General features: G+C 44.5%; 1 protein-coding gene across 1 annotated transcript; it reads right to left on the bottom strand.

Moving 5' to 3' along the window:
* Positions 1-2,422: 2,422 nt before the first annotated feature.
* On the bottom strand, positions 2,423-22,000 carry stk17al (serine/threonine kinase 17a like). The gene is made up of 7 exons (XM_036553036.1): positions 21,509-22,000; positions 15,908-16,120; positions 7,801-7,945; positions 6,475-6,601; positions 6,307-6,355; positions 5,777-5,956; positions 2,423-4,248 (listed from the first exon to the last, which is right to left on the bottom strand). Exons 1-7 carry the CDS (start codon positions 21,619-21,621, stop codon positions 3,978-3,980), a joined length of 1,098 nt encoding a protein of 365 aa, XP_036408929.1. The 5' UTR covers positions 21,622-22,000; the 3' UTR covers positions 2,423-3,977.
* Between the last annotated feature and the right edge of the window lie 1,068 nt (positions 22,001-23,068).

Here is a 23,068-nt window from a genome sequence, read left to right as displayed (position 1 = left end):
GGAGAACATTCTGTTCCACTTTTAGACTCGCACACACGTGAGTTTTATAATTCCACCCCTCGCCTTTTTTCAGGTCACTTTGAGTCTTCAACACAAAATGACTCCTTGCTTAGCGCCCTAAGGATGATGGAGGAGAGAGGAAGACCATGTGGCCTTGGGGTGTGAGTCTGAGAGCTGGAAAAACCACAGAAACGGATCTGATATGAATCTTATACCTCGACCCCAATGAAAATGACGTCAGAAGCTCTTTCTGGGGCTATTAGTTGGGATGCCCGATTTGAATAGACAAATGAAGACTCAGTCGACACGCTCAGTTAATTAAAGAGCATGTAAAGTTTGAAACAAAAGTGCTGTCCAAAGATGAACCTGGCCGCTGAAACCTTTTTTTTCCGTTATGTAACAGATGATGGAATGTATGACTTGGAGGCTGTCTGGAGCGTGCGCTATTCCTCAGCTCTGCAGATGTGTGCGTGAGTTTTCCTCATCTCGCTGCTTCAAGGATGTGGAAAGTGGTGACAGCTCTCTGTCTTAGATTGCGTTCCCAAAGTCTCGATGAAACACCTGCTGGATCATTTTGGAGAAAGATGGGCTGTCAGACATCCAGATGTGGTACCCCTCTGGTGTCTGCTCGGCTGTGACACTCCCACCCCACCCCATCCCATGCCTCCCCCCCGATCCCCCCAACACGCACACATGAAGGTAGGAGACAGGCACCCTACAGGATCTCTATATGCAGTGTTAGATGGGAGCTCCTGACTCCCAACAGTGAGACTGACCTCCCTCTAAAACTGCACATGGATTTATTATCTGCAGGATTACACATGAATCATATATTAATATTACGACTGAGAATATATCAAAATGTGTCACATAAGCATGCTTCAAACATGGCGCTCGGCTCTTTTTAGTAGTAATAAATGTGACACAGCCAGTGTACACAGAATACATACATAATACAGACGTGTAATGTACAAGGCTGTATCATGCTGCTGTCTTAATTTAAATTGTACTCACAGATATATCATGAGGACAGTGGCCAAACTTTTCTGACGTGTACTCTGAAGCAGGCAGGAGTTAACAAACTGCCCATGTAGTAAACACACTTTGCCAGGAAAGTATTTCCATCTGGATCCTTTTGTCTGAAGGTTATTTTTGTATCTGGAAAGCTTAATTTTATTCTTCCCATTTGTGCTGATCTGGGGCTTAGATGAGTCTCTGTGAAAGTGGTTTGTGTGCAAATGTCAAGTCCTGCATAGCCTTGGTCTCAGAGAGTATGCACATGGATGTAGCTCAATTGTGCCTTGAAGCACTAACCCTGGAATGGTTGAATATTTCTGTATATAATAGTTGGGGTTAGGATTATGGTTGGGTTAGCTGTTCCCGGATAAGTGCTTCGGGTACTGTCTCTCCCCATCCACGCTTCATTCCAGATTGTTCATGCGTATGTATGTGTGTGTGTGTGTGTGTGTGCGTGTGGAGTTGGGGGGGGGCGGCAAGCGGGAGAAACTCCTCCGGAGTAAACAAACTCAGACTGACTGGGGAGAAGAAAACAACCTTGCTGCATTCCACACATAAAGCAGCAAGATATTCCTGAGGGAAACAGAGGGGCCTGGGGAGAGGGCTCTCAGTTACTGACCGCACAGGAGAGGGCTTGAGCACCGCCACACACAGGAAACTAACATTAAAGGAGGAATTCGGAACCTTGGCAGTCTGCGCTATTCTTCAACCTGCTGTGGATAAACAAGCTGGAGGGCCAGAGGTGGACACTCAGCAGAGAGCGAGGAAGGAGATCTTTTCCACGGGACACTGCCATTTCCTGTAGACGAGCCATTGTGTATTCCGGCGGTGCCCTCAAAGATGGCGCCATTACAGACGGTCAGGGGTTTTGCTCCTCAATTTTTTTGTGTCGATCTCCGAAAGCACAAATAAGAAGCTGCTAATGGAGTATATTTTACACCGACTATAAAATGGAATGTTAACTAGAGATGCTGAAAACAGCACTGAGAGTGCATGTTGTTGGCATTATTGTGGTTGTAAGAAAATAAGAGCTGACAGCGGCACTGAAATTTTCCATTGTAGCACTGAGATCCCAGGAGAAGCCCAGCATGATGAGCATTTAAAGTATGTTTCCCTCGAAAAAAAAAGCCCAATTAACCAGTAATGTGAAATAGTGCTTTTGGAACTGTACTCATAGCTAGAAGTCTGCAGGTTTGAATCCCATGAGGGAAGGTGCTGTTATTTACCTTGAAAGAGACACTTGGTGACTTGAGTAAATATCCAGCTGTGTAAATGTGAAATATCTCAATCCACACTACATACTGTGAATCACCCTGAACCACAGCCATTGCTAAGTGAATAATACAACAGGACAAGGAGGTTGAAGAGATGACACATAATTCTTTAATACAAAATGCACATTTTATTCCCTTGATACAATTTAGCAGGTCCGCCATCAATACTTATTAAAAATGGCTAATGTTCATTTGACTGAACAAGTGCAAACCTGCCTGACATTTAAAAACAGAAGAGAAAAGTGGAGACATCGTACAAACAAGGTAAAAAAAGAGAAACAATACATACAATTTTTATTTGCTCATACAATATAGACATTAAATCATAACAATAGAAAAATATTTTACAGAGAATAATTCATTTTAAAAATGAACAAAAATATACACTTCAGACCTCCTTTGATGGCTAGTATCTGGAATTCAAACTGATCTCGGAAATAAGTCCTCTCAAACTCTCAAGTTCCTTTTCAATCCCTTAACAGGCAAGACTTTCAAAAAGAACATTCCATTCATTGCTCAGTGTTTGTGCTGTTGCACAGTTAATTCCCAGTGACCTTTGTATGACAACCTGATGTGTTGATGAAGCTCAAAGAGCAGGAACACAAGAGTGCATAAATCATAATCTACCAATGACTTATTTCAAAGAATATATAAAAACATTATGTGTGTGACATTAGCAGGGGATATAAGGTACACTCAATGTTAAATAAAACGTAGGAGATGTATGATCTGGCACTTGGTGTAATGTTATCATAAAAGAAGCCGACAGTTTGACTATGAACTGAAATACCTGGATCGTGCATGCTTGATCCGATTTTTTTTGTACAAAAGTCTTTGGCGACCGACACATTCCAACATTCGAAATCTGTACAATGACAAAGTGCTAGAAGTTAGATTATCCCCCACCTAGAACAGGCAATGAGCATGCATTCATCTCATGGCTTGTGTGCCATTTGAAAACGATGCTGGGGAGGTAGACGGATCAGTCACACAGATCTGTAAGATCAGAAGGGCATTTGACACTTTTGGAACTGCAATCAGGTGGGCCTTCATATTAAAGTTCCCCCAGGAGCCACTGGTCTTCTCAGCATCCACTGTGCACCCCTCCAAAATGTCAAATGGGTGGGCAGTACCCCTGGTCCTCTGACAAGTCTTTCTAATGGCCAAACCAGTCATCAGAAACAACCTTGTCATCCAACTCATCATTGGCCTTATCTTAAGTGTTTGGCTGCAAAAGAAAGCAGAAATTTCTTTTCCTGTCCTGCCAATATTTACATTTTCATGCCTTTTCCGTGTTGTGATGCTACCAGGGGCGACAGACTGTCCTTTTGAAGGAAGCTGTCTTTGGTCCCATGTTCACTCATATTGCATGTATATAGGGGACTATACAAAGAACCAAAGAAGTGGCAACTTTGTATAATAGAAATGAATTCCGCCACCGAGTGTACAGACATACATAGACCAATCAAGTGCAAAACTCCTGTGGCCGGTGAGCACAGAGTCTCCTGGCTCCGTCATCTTTAACAGGGCGCAGGCCCATCCCACGTTCACACCCGAACCCATGTTCACGCTTTGACACACAAACACGCATAGGCAATAGCACCGCGCCGCACTGGACCACCCGGCTCCTGTTGTGCTCGTCTCTGAATAAATTAACAGCAGTTCACCGATGCGCGGCTGCGCGGCTCAGCAGATGAGCTCCTGCTGGATCTCCGGGCGGGTGGGGAAGGGATCCTCGAACGTGAACGTGCCCCGCCCCGCCTTCATCTCGCTCTGGCTGGAGCACATGGTGTAGGAGGCCACAATGAGCAGCTCTGGGGACGGCGCGGGGCTCTCGGGCTCCGACTCGAGCTGGTCAGCCTCGGGCTCGGTCAGGGATGGCAGCAGCCTGGCGTGGTGGTCGGCGTGCCCGCCCAGCCAGGGGTGCTTCAGGCAGTCCTCGGCTGTGGCCCTCTTCCTGCAGACAGAGAGAGAGAGAGAGGGAACTGCCATTAGCACAGCGCCCGCTTGCTCACTTTGGGTTTGAAGGTTTTACTTTTTTTACATTACATTAAATTATTGGCATTTAGCAGACCTTCTTATCCAGAGCACTTACATCGGTTACAGGTTTTTTAACAATGTTATCTATTTATACAGCTGAATATTTATTGAGGCAATTGCGGTTCAAGTACCTTGCCTAAAGGCTCAGCAGCAGTGCGCCAGTGGGGCTGAGTGGGGCTGAGTGGGGAATTGAACCGGCAACCTTTTGGTTACAAGTTCTGCTCTTTAACTACTACACTGCTACACTGGAACCCCTCTTAAAACAAGTAAAGGCGAGACACAGCAGCAAATTTATATGCCTACTTTTTCCCCCAACATCACAAACATAACTTGAGTTTTCCTTTTACCCTACACTCCTCTGTTCCACAAATGTGTTTCTCACATGTTCCTGTATATCCCTTGCCAATACCAATTTGTGGTTGCCACATAAAGATTCTGAATGCCTTGCTAATAAACACGTAGTGTCACACACACACACACACACACACGCACACATATTTGCATAATGATCCCTAAAACTTGCTCTATGCTGAAACCACCCTCACCGAGAACTTGAAGCCACGACTGTATTTTTCACCCCTGTAAGTGATACACTTCGACTTAACTGTGCCTGGAGCTCAGCGTTTTTCAGTTGTTTTAATTTCTGCTGAATTAACAGTGAGAGCTTTCCTTGCCAGCTCCCTCAGCGTTGGAGGTCGCTCTGGGGATTATGCTCAAAAACACGAGTAAGCTGCCCCAAGGTCTGGAGCCCAGACCACAACCGAGGGGAAGGCCTGGCACTGGCCCTCCAACCTCAGACCCTGCCAGAACACGCCAGGAGTGGGAAAGGGTAAGAGGGTCAAAAATCGTACACTCGCATGTGTACACATCCTCACCCTCTCTCACCTTTCCTCGATAGGCTCCCCTCCTGTTCTGCTTCTGTCATTTCTACACCCACCTGAATATGAAGAGTGGCTGCCTTCCAGGCCCTTTGGCCGTGGGCCACCTCATTTCCATCAAGCTCACTGTGGGCGCTGCCACCCGCTCCTCCCTTTTTTTTCCCCGTCTAACTCCTGTCAGATATCGACACCCCATCTTTACAACAGAGGCAGAAACCATGAAAGCATACTTTTCTTTCCCGGCCCGCTTTTTCCCCTCCAGAAATTACTCACTCAAAGAAGAATTTTTCCACAGCGATTATGCACCGCAGATACTCCACAGCTATTAAATTAAACTGTGTGACGTTTACGACCGAAGATCTGAGGTTTTTACAGCGCCTGTAACTACTGGTGCATCTTGCGGACAACTTACAGTGGCACCCCCGGCCTTCTGTAGTGCCAAAATGGTGCCAGAAATATATTTTGCCCTTGCTGGATTCTCTTGTGTGTTTTGGAAGCCGTGTGATGTGAGGAGTGAAGGGCTACCGCTGCCATGCGAGCCCTTAGCCACCACACCTCAGCCCTCACCTGGGGTTCTTGACAAGCAGGGACTTGATGAACTCGATGGCCAGTGACGACACCCCTTCGAAGACATCCTGAGAGTAGTCCACATTGACCTGCGAGATGTTCAGGAAGGTCTCCTGCTTGTCCTCGCCCAGGAAGGGGGACTCGCCGGTCAGCATGACGTAGATCAGCACGCCAATGCTCCTACCGAAAAGGGAGGTGAGGAGGAGGTGAGACTCTGAGACAGCTTCTCCCCTTTTCTGGTCTGCTCCCTCACTGGGCTCCTGCCATGAGCACCTCTGCTGAAGCATCCACTAACCATGACTATTCCCTGGCTATTTAGGTCTCTAGTGATTTACAGTTGGTCTGAACATCTGACCTGGAAAACTGTACAGTAAATCATTCACAAATAATCCATTTATGCAACAACTCCAAGATTTAAGCACAGCTTCCATGTAAAGCAATAAAATACCCTAAAATATCCTAACCTTATGAGAGAAAACTACACCACTAATAAATTACTCAAAAGTTAAAAACTGTTATCTCGTACTCACCACATGTCTGTTGCTGTGCTGATTGGTTCATAGTTCAGGATTTCTGGGGCTGAAACGGAATTAGAGCAACCATTAGCTTTGACTAAACTAGACTAAATTGGGGCATCAGGATGCAATTAGATGTGATTGTGTAGAGGCCAAATAAGCAAACCTCAGGGACCTACTCACCCACATACTCTGGGGTTCCCAGGATCTCCCGCACCTCCTTAACATTGTCCATGCGCCTGGACAGGCCAAAGTCCACAATGCGGATGTCCCCCAGGGGCCGGGAGCTGGTAAGCAGGATGTTCTGAGGCTGGAGAGGGCACAGTGACACATTCAATACAGAACATCAAAACCAAAATACACTAATTAATAAAGTGTTTGCTTTGGTCATGTCTGATACAGACATTAGTCTGTAGACGGATCAGTAGATGGTTAGGTTAAATAAGACAATGTTTCAATCTTAAACGGAAACCACTGCATCTCCTTTTGCTTAGTTGTTATTTAGGTGCTGCAAACCACCCCATATAAACTCCACTTTGTGAGAAGAGCATGCGATGAGCGCGCTCGCTATTTTCAGTCACCAGCAAGTTTGTTTTTTTCTGCAGCTGGCAATTTAGATTCGTCGAGACGACCAATTTAAATATGAACACGCTGCAGCAAGACTGATAAAGTAATAAGTGCGAGCAATGACTGAGAGGCATTGCTCAGTATCTGTGCTCCACCAAGGACTGAGAGCATGACAGTGACAAAGATAGCTCTGTCCCTTAAACCCCACAGCCAAACAGAGCTACAGTCTCTAACACATAAATCCACGTCGTACCTTTTGCTTTCAGGTCTGACTGATCCCTTCAGCCTATTAGCAGGGTCCTATAAACGACCTTATGACCAGGCTAGCTTAACCAGCTAACGCTCAGTAACTTTCACAGGCTGTAGCTGGCATGTTTTGATGAATGAAAAGCAATCTGCACCATCCATTGAGGAGTCTGTTCTAGGAATGATGAGTGCTATTAAAAGAGTTCCTGTAGGAAAAAAGCCTAAACCCTCGTCCCTTCAACTTATTCCTCATCCAAATCTCTGGGAACCAGAGGATCTTTCAGTCTGCTCTCTCAAATGTCAGCCAAAAACTCACTGTAGACCTTCCAACCTGTGTTTTCTTCATTAGCACACAGAGTAAAAACACCATTCGAAGCTGCGGCACAGCAAATTGGCTCTTGTCTTCCTATCATTGCATAACATTTTCTTTAGAGGCATCCCAAAAGCCTTTGAAAAAGTGAAATCAACAGCTTCAGTTTTTCATTTTGTGATATGTAGGGCCTGCTCCATAAATATACACCAAGACTAATAAAGGGAAAAAAAAGTAGTCAGCTTAAAAATAGCTGTCAATTTAGGCTCATATAAATGAACAAAATAACTAAAAAAATGGACCAGTAACCCCCCATGTCCAGAAGAAGAATTACTAGTCTGCGACATTTTGGTTTGTTCCCCCTCCAAGTCTATGATTGTACTGACCTTCAGATCCAGGTGGACCACGTTGTTGCGGTGCAGGCAGGCCACGCCCGTCAGGATTTGCCTGGCCAGCCGGATGACATCCTTCTCTGTGAAGCCTTCGTCGTTATCCGCCACACACTGGTTAAAGATCTCCCCGCCGGCGGCACTGCAAAAAAAAGCAGCTCTGAAGATTAAAAACGCTCTCCCCACACACACACCACACACACACACACACACACACACACACACACACACACAACAAGCATCTGACAAACAGGCAACCAAATAAAAGCAGCATGTTAACAGCAATTGTACTTTTCTGACTTCCTATACCATGTTTGAAACTTAGTTAAAGCACGGACTTTGAGGGCCCTCTTTCAATAAAAGGGATCCTCCGAGGATCTTATTTAAATACAACAGTTGGTGCCCTAAGCAAATGGCTGCTTTCCTTCTTACGTGTATAACAGAACTACCTTTCTCTCATCACATCTGATTAATACGTGCAAAAACCTCAAGACAAAGTTCTATTCCATTTAGACGTGCTACTCGTAAACCTTGTAATAACATTCCTTCTCCCACCCCCAGCCCCGACTCCAATGGTGTCAACCCAGGTCCCTGGATTCTTTTAAATTATGTAACAGTACTTGTATTGTGCTTTAGCGTGGGAAACCAGCCCATTTTTGTCCACAGACGGCATGTGACGCCTGCAAAGGTCCAGCAGTCACTCCCATAAATCAAGGAGAATTAGCTTCCCTGTGCTTCCACTCCCAGAGCTTTATTGCTGTGGATATCAGGAGACTGCACCTGTGTGAGCACCAACAATCCCAGAGAGTGTCCAGCATCCTTTAGATAAGAACAGTTTGAATGCAAGCAAAAACTAATGATTGCTCCACCTATCAGAGTCTGGACTCTTAATCTGGACACTTTTCCTCCGTATCTTGGATTGTGGAGCTTCTTCACCGCTAGATCTCATTCTAACAGATGGACCTGTGACCAAGTACATTTTGATCAATTTTGGAGGCTGTGCCTTCACAGTTGGGATGCTGTGACAAGTGCCAGAGGCACTTTTTCCACTGACCGGTAGCTCGGAGGGGTGCATGTCCAAAATGAACGAAGTAAGCATTAAGACTCAAAAAACACAGTCAGAAAAGTATTCTCTTCCTTTGCTGCTCTTACCCTCCTCTTCCACTATGAAAACAAGGGCAATGTTTATCTGGATGTCTCTTATCACTGGGCTGTGCAGTCTTTGCAGGGGCATTAGGAGCTGGTTTGTGTTGGTTCCAGCCACATTAAACCACAAATGACCAAAACATGTTGTGGATTCCGGTCACACCCATCCGTAGCCCAACGTCTCCACCCCCACCCCTCACTAAATTCTGAGGGCCAACAGCACTGTGCTCCGCACACAAATGGGAAAACAGGAGTGGATGCAGCTGAATAAAAACAGAACCAGTGTTCATGTTTCATCACAACCCTTAAGTCTGGTTGAGCATTTAAGATGAGCCCATTTTACTCCATTTAATTGGACAAATCTGTCTGTGGCCCCTCTGCTTTTAATCATTCCCAGTTGGAGAAGACGGCTTAGCTTTTGTTTTTGTGGAATGCATGCAGAGAGGATGAAAGTTCATTATTACAAACAAGACCCAGCTGAGTACTGTAAATTAGATATGTTGAAACATAACAAAATTTATCAAGAAATTTAAAATATCTGAAGCTGCCACATCACATTTTTGTCAGTCCCTTATTTTTGGTTATTGCATTCACGTTCATTTGGCATGTCAGCAGATGGGTGAGGGAAGCCAGGAGTGAACACAGACAGATAAAATAGATACAATAACTAGCCAGATGTTGCACTGTTTGTGCAAATGTTGGCACTTAAGGCACTTAAGCACTTGCTAACAGCACATCACTACTATTTGGTCAGATAAACTGGAATGGACATAGATAAGAAGGACTCTGAGGAGTAATGACGCATTGCCCTTATTGATGTAGACGTATTGACGACAGCTCGTCAATGAGAAGGCTGGGGATAATGTGGGTGGCAGTTACAGTGCTTGTCTGGCTGCTTCTCACAGCCTGGATTGTGTAGGCTTAAGAGCCCCTGGAATAGCAGCAAGTAGGAAGCGTAGCTCAGCAGACAGATGCCCGAGTGTAGCTAGCCGAGGTTACACTTGCGAATGCCCATTGACGTCCACTTCAATTTAGCTGCCTTTCTCAGCAAGTCCCTTGGATGGATTTGATGAGAGTCTTTAGATTCTTCCATGTCATCACTTGTAAGGACCTTGGGTCTTACATTAATATGACCTGTGACTTTTTGGAAATGTAACAGTATCGAGGGGAGGGTTGGAGGATGGGATGGGGGCATGCAGACACAAAGAACAAACAATGGGCTCTGTAAGGCAAATGTGTAACACAGTTTGTGTTTTTTTTTCCTTCAGCTGTAGCATGTGGTTGGGAATGGAGTCAAGCAATTCCTTTTTCAAATAAACCTATTCTTGAACTCCGGAACAGTCAACATAGTGAAGAGGGCTTACGACGGCTTGTTTTTAAAAGTGTTCCACCTTCCTGCACTTGAGGGAGGGAATTTTCTTTCCTTTCATGAAGAAAATCTCTGACAAGAAAATGCTTTTAACTTGACATTTTTTTTTAAGAATATCAAATTCTATCGGCAGCAGTTCAAAGACTAAACAATAATGACCTTCGACTTGCACTTCAAAGCAGTGGGCATCCACGCGTATTCAGCTTAGTTACCCTGAGCAGGAGACCAATCTAAAATAAATACAAGTTCCTAAAATGGACACGTATTCCTAAATGAAACAAACAAAGAGTACCAACACCAGCTGAATAAATGAATTCAGTTTTTTGCAGATCTAGATTCAGGCCAAACATTGCTAATAGGATGGTAAAAAATCAGTCACTGCCCTACTCAAAATCCAAGACTACAGACTGGTGAACAGAGAAAATGAAAAATGAGCAGGTGACATGAATCAAGGATGAAGGCTTCAGGTTACATAAGATGTCCCCAAATCCCCACATAAAAGATTTGATAAGGCCTGAAGAGATGAAAGAGGGCATTGGAAGGGAGGAAAAAAGAGAATTTCTGCTTTTTATTTCAATTAAACGGGGCTGGAAAAAAAAAAAAAAACAGATCAGCGTCAGTACCATTAGAACAGAGACTCTTAAACCCCAGGAATGCTTCAGTTAACCCTGAAATATCAACCAGACCTCTAGAGTTTCATAAGAAATGAATTTTCATAAACACGAGTGGCTGTTAAGGCGGCCTGCATGCAGGGATGCAATTTAACAGCCAGGGAGCAGGAGCCTGGCTTGGGGGTTCTGTCATTTCAGGCATGCCACCCCAAAGCCTCTGATCTACCCTGACCCACAAACTGATGGCAGCGAGACTTTAGCCCCTACCTTAGCATAACAGCCTCACTGGTCATGTGGTGGTCCGCTGTAATAAAAATAAACCCTCCCCCTAAGGACAAAGCATGCTGAGATATGCTGAGGTCCAAGTTTATTTAAGATGCGAATGCCAGTTTCAGAAGATGCATCTACCTATGCTGGCAGAAAACGTACAACTAGACAATTTGCCTCCATCTGCATCGGAGCAGAAAATGTGTACCTTCATAGTACCTCTAGGCTTCTGACTTACTGATGGCCACACTTGCGACACAATGGCCTCACCGAAAGGATGTTGCAACTCATGGGTATAGGCCTACACCCACAGGCTTCAAACCAACTTGCCAACACCCCAAAGCCCCCCCAAGACAATTTGACACTCAGCTGCAAGAGCTGGCCACAAGCTTCTGCAGCAGCTCCCACACAAATGCCACCTTCACTGCCCCCGTGCACAAAGCTCCAGACAAACCACACACTGTCCTGAACTCAGGAAGAAAGGGACGTTCAGCGAGTGTCCACTGGGAGTAGCCCCTGTGCCTGGGTCCTTGCCAAAGGAAAGCAGGCCAAAATATTAACTTGGAAAGTGCGGGATTGAGGTCGCTGTAGGTGCTCTATGTGTGAACAGCGCATTAAGGCAGGAATGTTCCCTCTTCTGCTTTTGGTTAATCTGATCAGCCAATGAAATCTGGGACAAAATGTTGGCCGCGACAGTAATGCGGGTGTCCAGACAAGCACATTTCTAGAAAAAATGTGGAAAAAGTTAACAGTTCGTTCTGTTGGGGCTGGGATTACAATCACAAAAAACAAAAACAAAACAAAAAAAAAAAGAGAGAAAAAATGAGAAAACAAACACAGGATCAGGAGGAGACCTGAGGCAACCAGGTACCTGAATCACATTTTTTTCAACGACGACCAAAAAAAAAAAAAACAAAAAAAGAGGAAAACTACACAGACAGAAACAATTAAGCAGGCGTTTTGACTGTGGATGGTGGTGTTTTGAAATTCCTGGGGATTGCTTTTGCGGCGGCGAGGCTTGGGTTTCTCACGACAAGCGGTGCCAGCACCTCTGTCGGCTGCGCGGCCACGTGCAGAGAGGAGAGAGAAAACAAATCCCGCGAGCTCCGTCAGCCCGGAACGCTGTGTTTTGACAAGGGGCAGTTATTGGAAGCAGGCGCCCCGGGATCGGATGTTACTGAAGATGTCTGTCATGAGCCCCGGCATTATTATCATTAAAGGGATTAACTTCATGCTTACAAACTGACTGGAGGAGCTTCACCAACCATGGCAGGCGCAGGCTTAGGTTCAGCACGATACATCGTATAGCTTCCATTACTGTTTGTGTGTGTGTGTGTACGTGCGTGTGTTTGCATGCATACATGTTTGTGTGTGTATAAACACTTACTGAATTCCTATTCATTTTCATTGACACACATTACTTCAATTGTCCAGGGTATAGGTATGTATGCCCACACGTTTGGTTAGTCCTTTAACCTCCACTGTTTTAATTACTGTACAGTGAGTCTATTGAATACCTTGACTAGAGCTGAGGTGGGTCAGCCACTTCTTACATATGCCAGGTACGTTCAACGTACTTTTTTTCCAATTTTGCATCCAGCATCTAACAGGCTTCAGCATATTCAGACAGATGGGAAAAGCCCAGATCACACCATCTTGGACCATTATCACAGTCGAGGCACTGAGCCTAAAGGGGGGTGGAAAAAAGAAAAGCACAGCCGCAAATCTGATTAAAATGTGCCGAGTCCCAAAAACACTGCAAGTTCTTTTTGTCAAAAAGGATTGTAGGTAGGCGTGTTGGCAAGCACTTGTGTCTACATACGCAGCCAGGGTTTCAACTGGAGAAAACAAATGATGAGAATTCAGCGCAGTTCTCCGCTTCTGCGTCTCATGCGTCAAAAGGGATGTGGTTGTGGCTGCTGCATGTGTATGTGCTTGTGTGTGTGTGTGTTAGTGTGCGTGTGTACATATGTAGGCGTTGTTGCCCCATTTTGGCTGCTCCAAGCCTCACGGCTTACATGTGACCCCAAAGGGAATGGAACATTATTTCTCCCTCTGAGTTACTGAGAAGTGAGCCCACTCTGAGGTCAGTAAACCAAGACAGAACCGGGTCTCTGCTGACCGCAAGGCAGAGGCTGACATTAACATGCAACGTGGCTTGCCTCACTCAAGGAATTTAAAAAAAAAGACCCAAACCAAATGAGAGCAGAGAGCTGTGCAGCTGGGCTTCACAGAGGGAGAACCCCTGAAAGCAAGCGGTTAGAAGGAGACAAGCATCTAGCACATCTCCCATGCATCCTGCTGCCATACAGGGGAAGAGTTCATTTACACACACTAGGGTTTTTATTGGCACGGGGACATTGCATGAGTGGCCCCATCACAGTGGCATCTGGTCCTCTCATGGACAAAAACCTCCACAACACTGGACTGCACCAGTCAGGCTGCAGCTGATGGAGAAGCACCTAGCTGATCTGCACTGCAGTGAGGCAAAGATAACCCCATAGCTGCTCTCCCTTTCACACCTTACTTAAAAAATACATGAGGTTAACTCCTTTGGGTCTCTGCATGCAGTCCACAGCAGGGGAATCAATGTTCGGGAGAACAAGATCATATCATGTCACTGAAAGCCCTGTTGTGTTAGGACACTGACAATCTTCATCTTCATCTTTGGCTTAGTAAAGCATTCAGCACTGGCCAAGTGTCCCTGGGGCGTTACAGCTGGACTAAACATGTATAAATACTTCCCTCAGTTATAGTTTGGTAAATAAGGCACACCCGTGCAGGGGCAGTAAAGAGACCCTACTGAAAATCCAATGGGCATTCATGTCACTGCAAATAACCACATGCAACTGCACCCCACTGATCAGCACCAACCTAATTACTGTGTTTCTCTGCTCAGGTTACCAGCTACACCAGCTATTTCAGCCCTGCCAAAAGAGAGCAGACGCAGCCACAACTACAAGCATGAGCACCCACTACGTCACAACCTAGATGTCAGGTGTTTCCCTGCATATGACCATACCCTTTCCCGAACATCCTCTCCCCGCATAACAGAGGTAAAAAAACATGCTATACGAGATATAATGGTAACGTGACACAAATCCTCTACGTAAATGTCAAAAAAATTGCTGATTGCCACAGATGAGAGATCTCATTTCCATACGATAAAAAAGACCTGTGTTTGAGCAAGCAACTGTTCACTGAGGAGAGCTGGCGGGTTCTGACGAGCAAAAGCACCTCGCAGGAAGTCAGCTTTTTTCACCACAGAGCTCTCGCTTCTCATAAGCAGAGTGTGAAGAGTATGTCAATCTACATCCTGCCTGCTCCACTGTGGTAAAAAAAAAGCCCTTACTCTCCCAAAAAGCCCCAGTAGCAAGTCTGCACCCTCTGTATCTGGGGGGATTTAAATCAGCTGAACAATCAAAACTTCCAAAGTACGCAGAAAAGACACACAGATGTGGAAAAAATTTCACAAAGTGGCACTTATTCAGATTTATTTCTCCCTCATTTAGAACCTTATCATTTCATCTGATTTTTCCTGGCAAGAGCAACATATGCGTCAGATGCTATACACGCTAGGGAAATTGAGAACGTCCTTCATGTTGTACCTTCTGTGAAACCTTTCAATTCAGCTGCCTTAATTAAGTTTACAGCTCTTTTTAAGGGAGTGCTAAATTAACTAAATGAACATATCTGCGCTGTGGTGTGGTTGTGCTGAAAACACTTTTTTCTAAAGAAAAAGACTCGTACGAAGTGGTACAGTATGACTACTTTTCTGAAGTTAACAAATTAATGAAACCAGTCAGGCCTAGCAAATCAACAGTCTTTATTTGTAATGTAATTCTGTCTGGTCATATAATGCCTAATAAATGGGAGTAGTAAATATTTTAACAGTGTTCACTCTAATAGACCATCTTCTTTTACAGGAGAGTACATCTCAGAAAACATTCCATTGAAGAAAATAAGTAATGTTAAGACTTCTGGGAACTCCACGAAGGTTATTAATCCATTTTCCTCTTATGAAATGTTTAATTACTAGAATGAAATGAGTTTGAAAAGAAAACATTAAAAATAAACAAAGGATTCACTGCTCGTTTCTTGTTTGTTATTACTTCTCTTTTACAGTTATTGAGTTGGAACACACACCAGACTCATACTGTGGCCTTTCTCCTTAAGGGACAGAGAGATGTGTGTGTTAAGATTTTTACAAACAGCCCTCCATCTGAGATCTGGGAATATGAATAACTAAATTCTCCTCTCTCTTGCTCCCTCTCCTTCACCTTCTTTTTTCCCCCTGAAGCATGCCAAAAGATAACAAGGTGACTAGCTAATCATTCAGGGGATTAGTTATTTCATCTCTGCAATTTGTGCTTTGTATTAGTTAACCATGCTCTTTATATTACCTTTTTCCATCTTTAATGAAATTACAGTCATCAGGGGACAGATTTACCAACAAACAGTTTCTCTGCTATTCCACTACTCAGTCTAAATATGATGCACTTTGTTCTTAATATTGGATGAGAAATTACATTTTGTTACATTTTTCCAATTCGTGCACAATACGTTTTGTAAATTACAATGGCTGTATCTTCTGTCCAAGATAAGAACAAAGAGCATTATAGTTAAACTAATAGGTCTGAGCTTAATTTGGTCAGGTGTGTCTCCTACTGTATGCATGTTCAGTTTGGGTCAGGGCTGGAGAGGTACTTACCACTCTAGCACCAGGATGATCTCGGTAGGGGTCTCATAGACCTCGTGGAGAGACACCACGAAAGGGTTGGCCTTGGCGGACTCCAGCACGGCGATCTCATTGAGGATGTCCATGCGGCAGTCCTCCCCCTTCCGCCGCTTGCGCAGGAACTTGGCAGCGTGCTCCTTCCCGGTCGCTTTCTCAACACACTTCTTCACCACCGCAAACTTTCCTCTGGAGAGAGAACCAGGAAAGAGCAGGCTGAGACAATTCATAAATGGCCATTCAAATTGCTGGGTTTTTATATCTCAAAAACCTTTCAACTAGCTCATATGAGAGTCCACTCAATTGGCATGGTGAACATTTAGGACATCGGCGCGTGCTCGTCTCAAGTCCAATATGCTGGTCAGCTTCAGACATTGCAGAATCATTAGACAGGATTTCTAATTTAAAAAGGCACTGGCTCTACTCAAAGCAATAATTCTGATGGCAGTGACTGAATCCAGCAGATTGTCCACGTTGTGAACTGGCCAGATGACCCTGTGTTCAACCTTGTATTTTCCTCTAAAGGAAAACACAGTGAAACAAGGCAGCTCTCCAAGGCCACTAGGCTGAAGCTGTGGTAGGAGGGACGCGCTGACAGACGTGGTGAACAGAGGGAGGACTGCAGACGAGGGAACGAAATGCTTAGAAAGAGAACATTAAGTAGGGCTGGGAGCACCGGAGAGGTCACTGTTAGGTTAGCCAAACAGCTCTTTTGCACCACTACGCCGTGCACACAGAGGGTCTCTGAACAGACTGGGAGACCGTGAGAGAGCAGCCCATTGAACAGGCTGCGCAATAAGCGGAATGGATAAGTCAGTCAGGAAGGTTCCATTTAGAGATGAGGACGACAGCTTGCTACAGGTGGCACCTCTTCATCCAATACCCTCCCTCACCTACCAGGGAGGCTGAGCTTGATTCTTTGAAGAGAAGACTGGCAGTCAGACTAGACTTTTTTTTTGTCGACCTGGTAAAAAGAAACTACAGCCTGCCTGTGGCAGCACAAATAAAGGAGGCATGCACTGCAGCTGTTATTTGAACAACCAAACCCTCACTAACTGCCAGTATAAAGCTTAGATTTTTCCCAGTTTTATTTATTTGTATATTTATAAGTTATTAATCAATTTTTTTGGAGGAACAGGGGTCAAAGCAAGGTGTGGGCAGGAAATCCGATGCACAGAATGCTTCCTCTGTGAGAGCCTGCCCTGTGCCCGGCCCGAGTCATTAAGGGGACTTGTCCGTTTCCCATTCTTGTAGTGGATGAAGGGGGACAAATGGAATTCCCAACGCCTCCACCCAGACCTTTGTCAGGGCACTGCCCCCTCAAGTCACCCAAACAATGCACTCTAACAAGCCTGCTGGGAGTCCAGGCCACTCCAACAGGCTGCTCCCTTGTCTGGGACCACCCAGTCCACTGCGTCTGACTGGGGGGTTAAACCCCCTGCTCTCCCTCAGCTGTTTGATAGCTACCCATGAGGTGTTTTCAAGTTTAAACCACCAAATTTTTGCGACTAATAAAAACAAGCCTGGAATAATAGAATCTGTGTGTGTGTGTGTGTGTGTGTGTGTGTGGGGGGGGGGGGGGGGGATAACGGTCACAAAGTCAAAGCGACTCCCTCTGGCAGTCATACCCTGGGTCCCAGCATAAGCAGCTTCCTCTCCACATAGCATCATTCAAGCATACAGCAAAGATAATATTTTAACTTTTTATTCCCCAGCAGAGCAGGAATGTCTGGTCTAGTGCCATGGGAGAAATGTGCCTCTGAATGTCACTTCTCTGGAAGCTGCTTTTGACAAAACCTGAGCGTCCATTCTGAAAGGTGCAAGCCCGGTCTTGTGGGAGAAGCCTGTTTAGCCAGCATGGGGAATCCCACTTAAGGAAGTGAAGGCACCTCCTGGTCCTGGAAACCCATGGTCCCAAAAGCTGTAGAGAGGATTTTCATTAAAGACTGATGCCTGGAATGACAGGTGATTCAATTTTCCATCCAATCAATGGCTCCTGTATTATGTATTAAGATTTGAATTGAAATAAGACTTGAAGCCCCATAACTAGTGGAAACCACTGAGAAAATACAATGATTTTGTAAACCAATTACACTTATGTGCAACGCTCATATCAATTTGTCTCAGACAGCATCAGTGGCGTCACCACCCTAGAGCTCACCACACAACCATAAAAGGCAGTCACATTCATAAAGACTCCACCAGATGATTTTGTGCTGCCCAGAAGATGACACGTCCCAAAAATGATTGCGGTGGCGATGGCGCTAATCTAATTGAGAAATTGGTTTTCCTGTGGAGTCTGCGTTTTCAGCCTTTCGCAGGGGAGTGACTCATGTCTGCAAACAGCCGTTTGGCCCCTTTCAGAACTAACTGCTCTTCCTGCTCGTTTGCGAAGCAAGTCCCTCCTGTTCTGCGAATGCCGACCATTAAATTACTGGCCAGAGGTTAGCACTGAGTGGCACGATGAAATGTGCAAACGACAGGGTATGAACTTTTGTCTGATCCTGCATCATCTCGTTTTAGGATACAGAACACGCGTCAATGCTGGCTGCTCTGTCACTGCTCCCAATGACCGGTGAATCTGAACCAACACAGACTTGGCTGCTTCATTTAGGAGGCTAAAAACAGCAAAATCACAACTGGCCACAGATTGACAGCTGAAACACATCCCCGGTTTTTACTTCTGCAACAAAGAAAGTAATGAAATAAAACAGTCATATCACTGCCACCCAGCTGATCAACCGCTGCGTTCGTAACTCTGGAAACTCCACTAGTACGACCAATCCTCCTGCATTCAGGGGTGTAATTAATTGTGACCATGAGAGAATGGGAAGAAGCCTGGATTAACCTTTTGTGTGCCAAGACTTGAAAGGGTAGAGCAAGGGACCTCAAAAACATCTGGCTGACTGTTTCAAATAATGAGGCCAGCTGGTGAACTTGAGCCTAAATACAAGCCAGAGGTCAAGACCAGGGGTGGGGGGGCAGGTCAGAGGTTAAACACATGCTTGTAGCCTCCTGGGCATATTACATGATGGCTGGAGTTCTAAAATTATATATCCATCTGAAAAAATATTAAAACTGACCATGAGTTATGAATCCCAAGGAATCAAAACCATCCTTTACTTCTTTAAGCCGTCAGTCTGCTGAATGGTGAGAATTTGCAGAGGAAGCCCCAGAAATCAAATCTTTTCCAAGTTCACTAATACAGTAATGAACACACCTTCACTTTCATTAAAATTAATAAAAAGGACCAGTTATGTGCCCGTGGATGGGGCCTGGGGAAGTGTGACAGTAACAGACAGGGAAGGGGGGGGGGGTCCACAAAGCATCTCAATTATGCAGGAAATGGACCCCGGCACAGCCAGTGAATCGACTCCCTCGCAGTACCTTCACCCCCCCCCCTCTCTCACCCCCTCCACCGTCTAATACTGGCGCTCTGATCTTGACAAGCTGCTCTCCTGGCATTGCCGCAGCTCACATTCCTGCAATTAATGAGATTTAGGCCCTGGACTGCAGGATGCTTGGACTGTGGGGAGGGGTTACAGAGACTCAATGCTGACCTCAGCCCAAGGGCCCTGGCCGTCGGCCCGGGATGTCCCACGATGTCCGACAAAGAAATCCCTGCTACCGACTGGGATGGAAATGTTGCTTTCTTAAGCCCCTTTTTTATACCCCTAAAGACTCTGAGAAAATCCTCAACTTCCCCATCACTCCAAATTGGGTTTAGGATACAGGCAGCACAGTTGTGTTAGTGATAAAGGACCAGAGAAAAGAACAATGCGCACGCTACCAGTCCAGACGGTACAGCCACCTCTCTCATCTTCAGATAAAAGGTTTCCATGTATGTATATTGGGCCTGTGGAAGCAGTGGGCGATGGACTGTTTAATTCAGTGCTAAATGTGAATTTAACAACACCCCCCCCCCTCCCTCCCCTCCCCCCCCGAGCCTGTATTTTGTACATCTGGATTCCAATACATGAGGAGGGGGCTGCACACAATCTTTAACAAACACCAGGGCATCTGGTGATAACTGCAAAAGACATTCTCTTTACAATGTGTTTGACTGGCAGCAAAATAGCTGACTGTACAAAACTAACCAAATAAACCTGGTTAAGTCTCTAGCTACCCTCTGGTCCATAGCATACCGCTATTAAATAAATAAAGCATTCTTTCCTCTGTTAATCATCTATGTATGCACTAATGCCAGACTCCTCAACACAGGAAAGAGAGAGATCTAATAGGTTTAACAAGGAATGCAGCAGGCAAACTGAAAACAGGGGCTTCATTTTCTCTTGACCGTCACTGGCCCTTTAAAAATCACTTCAGTGCTATGACACAGTCTGCAGTCTACCTTCACCAGCAGATGCCCCTACAACAGAGAGAATAAGTCCAATCAGCTACAAAAAATGGTTTGTTCACAGATCCCCATACTCAGAATAGTCTGTCTCACTTATCTTTAATCACATTCCATTGATGCCCACACCGGTTTCTTCACAATACAGTGCACGAGCCAGCATTGTTAGTCCAGGGAATAGAAGCTATCCAGGCTTGTGCAGCCTGCTTATCAAGATTCCTCCTGCTGCTTGCACCTCATAAAATGAGATTTGGAACAGACATTATTTGGGGGCATCTGTATGCCAATTTAAATCCCACCTATGCAACCAACTATGCCTTGCATGAACTTTTGCAGACAGGTCAACTTGAACTTAATCTTGTGCAAAAATAAACTTGCATATACTTTTTTGCGAGTGTCTACAGGGAAGCAATACACATATACAAAGAAAAATCCACCTGTAATTCATATACTACAATTCCAGGCATCACATAGATCATGTAGTGAATTAAATTTTGTTTAACTTTATTTGAGGGAGATAATCCATCCTCACTGATGATGTCAATGATGTTCACAAACTGACGAGTAAGTAAGTACATTTTGGTGTCTTAAATCGAGTATGACTACTAACGGAGTTCAATGAGCAAAAGAATGTCTATTAGAAGAATCATTGTAACTGTGGCTGTCAGCGGACGCTTCCACTGAGCAACACCTATTTAGACCCAAAACATTTTTAAATAAGGGTGGTAAATGAATCTAATGAATCCATGATGCTTCTGAGATGTCGAGGATCTGTGATTTCCATTAAATCCCCAGCTGGAAAGACTGTGTCAAGTTCATTTCAAAAGCACGCACCAGCCGCACCACAAAGTCAACCGCATAAATGTACAAGATACATCGATATATAGTTACAATTGACTGTTCTAATCTCTATTTGAAAAACAACAATGTATTCACACGACTGACTGACAGTTTTGGCTTCCAGCGAAATTAACAGTTTTATTCAAAAGGTCTTGAATCAGTGACATGTGCTATTATTTACATGATTCCCAATTTCACGTGTAGGGACACTTTTTTCCTTCGGTAAATGGTAAACTGCATTTCTAAACACTCGTTTATATAGGCTGGACAAAACGTATTAGTGAATTTAACAAATTGTACGTTTGGTTTGGCTTCGTGCATTAGAAAATGCGCTCTTAAGGTATGCATTATACCAACAACAATCCACGAGTGTTTGAACTTACCTGCCCAATTCTTTGCCGACCAGATCGTAATTGCTCTTGAAAGGGTCAGTCCTTATTCGCGTCTGAATTTTTGACACCATTCCGTTCTTGTTCATCATCATCGAATCTGGCATTTCAGTCCGTTAACAGGGAAAGAAGTTGAATCACTCTGTTTGTAAGAGCTCTGCTGGTCTCCCCCCTTAACGATCAACTCTGTTTCATATCAGGCACAGAATTTTGGAGGACGCGTGCGCTACAAAAATGTAATCCGATGAGTCAGATGGTAAATAAAGAACAAAGAAACAAAATGAATCAAATCTAATTAGAAACCAGATTTAATTTGCAAAATGCATTGCTGCATTGACCTAACTTTCAGACTGCATCGACAAAATGTGTCCCTGTGAGAACGCTGCCTAATTCTGAAAACACCGCTAAACAGTCACCAAACAGAAGTAAATTCCCTAGATTACAACGCAGTGGATGCCCACCGAGTATCGTCCTTGTCTGTTTCAAGTCTTGAGTATTTTTAGTCAGCGAACAGCCGGACATGCCGTACACAAAGTAACTCGGCAAGGCCATCCCCTTTTATTGACGTTGCGGCAAGTCAGCCAATGAAATGCTAAGCATTAGTAAAGGGGAAAGTTTACAGGCAATTCGTTTTATTCATTGAATATTAGGCTATAGAGCGCATGACAGACACAGCACCACTTGCACATAGTTTTCACATTTTAATGAAGCATAATTTAATAATTATACGGACACCCTTTTACAGTCATTGACCTCCTCAGTATTCATGGGTGTTATAAATTTATGCTGTCATATTAGTAAACACTGTTAGTTGTAAAGCCACATCTGTAAACCGTACCTTTTGGTCTCCCTGGGACTGAACCTCGGAATATTGGCGGGGCTGCTGCCTGCTTTCCCACTATCTCAAATCGCGAATGTCACGGAGACTGCGTGAGAGTCAGCAACCCTCGGATGCTCTTGAGGTGCAATCGTCGCAATAAGCACATTAACCACGTCTTTAGATCCTGCAGTCTAAATTTTTCATTATTGCACTTCATTTTCGTAGTAAACATATGCACCCACCGCTGTTAAGGATAAGAGTCTCACCTAAAAATAAAACAAGGCATGAAACTAAGTGTTGAACAAATAAACTGGGTGAATCCCATTGATTTTCAAGGGACCTCAAGGATAACACCATGGTAGCTCCTTAAATAACCACCTTGTAAAAAGAAAACACTATCACTTCTGATGAGAAAACATATTCAAGGCAAATGAATAATCAAAGAAAAAAAAAGCTCATCTTTTCTCCCAGTTGACACAAGTGAGGTCACCCCACACTGTCATTGAACTGATGACATGAACAGAATGTCATTCCTTCTCAGGTGTGGCAATGTGTCTGAACAATCTTTTGCACGCAGAGCCCAAAGCATGTGTTGATGCTGCCAGCTATAGAGCAACAATTCACTGTTAATCCCTTTCCTTTGAAAATAAAGAACACACCGGAGGAGCACAAGGCATTTTGAAATCATTTTTGATATGTAGACTGGGGCACATGTAATAACAAAAAAGGTCAAA

Source organism: Megalops cyprinoides, chromosome 19, assembly GCF_013368585.1.
Source record: "Megalops cyprinoides isolate fMegCyp1 chromosome 19, fMegCyp1.pri, whole genome shotgun sequence".
NCBI lineage: Eukaryota > Metazoa > Chordata > Actinopteri > Elopiformes > Megalopidae > Megalops > Megalops cyprinoides.
Note: the sequence above shows the minus strand (reverse complement) of the source record. Positions and strands in the feature narration are given on the sequence as shown.

Coding starts and splice junctions, on each gene's coding strand:
- stk17al (XM_036553036.1), bottom strand. CDS start 21,621: ATGCCAGATTCGATGATGATGAACAAGAACGGAATGGTGTCAAAAATT. Junction 7,946..15,907: donor ATCATCCTGGTGCTAGAGTG/GTAAGTACCTCT, acceptor TTTTTTTTGCAG/TGCCGCCGGCGGGGAGATCT. Junction 4,249..5,776: donor CTGCTTGTCAAGAACCCCAG/GTGAGGGCTGAG, acceptor CTCTGTCTGCAG/GAAGAGGGCCACAGCCGAGG.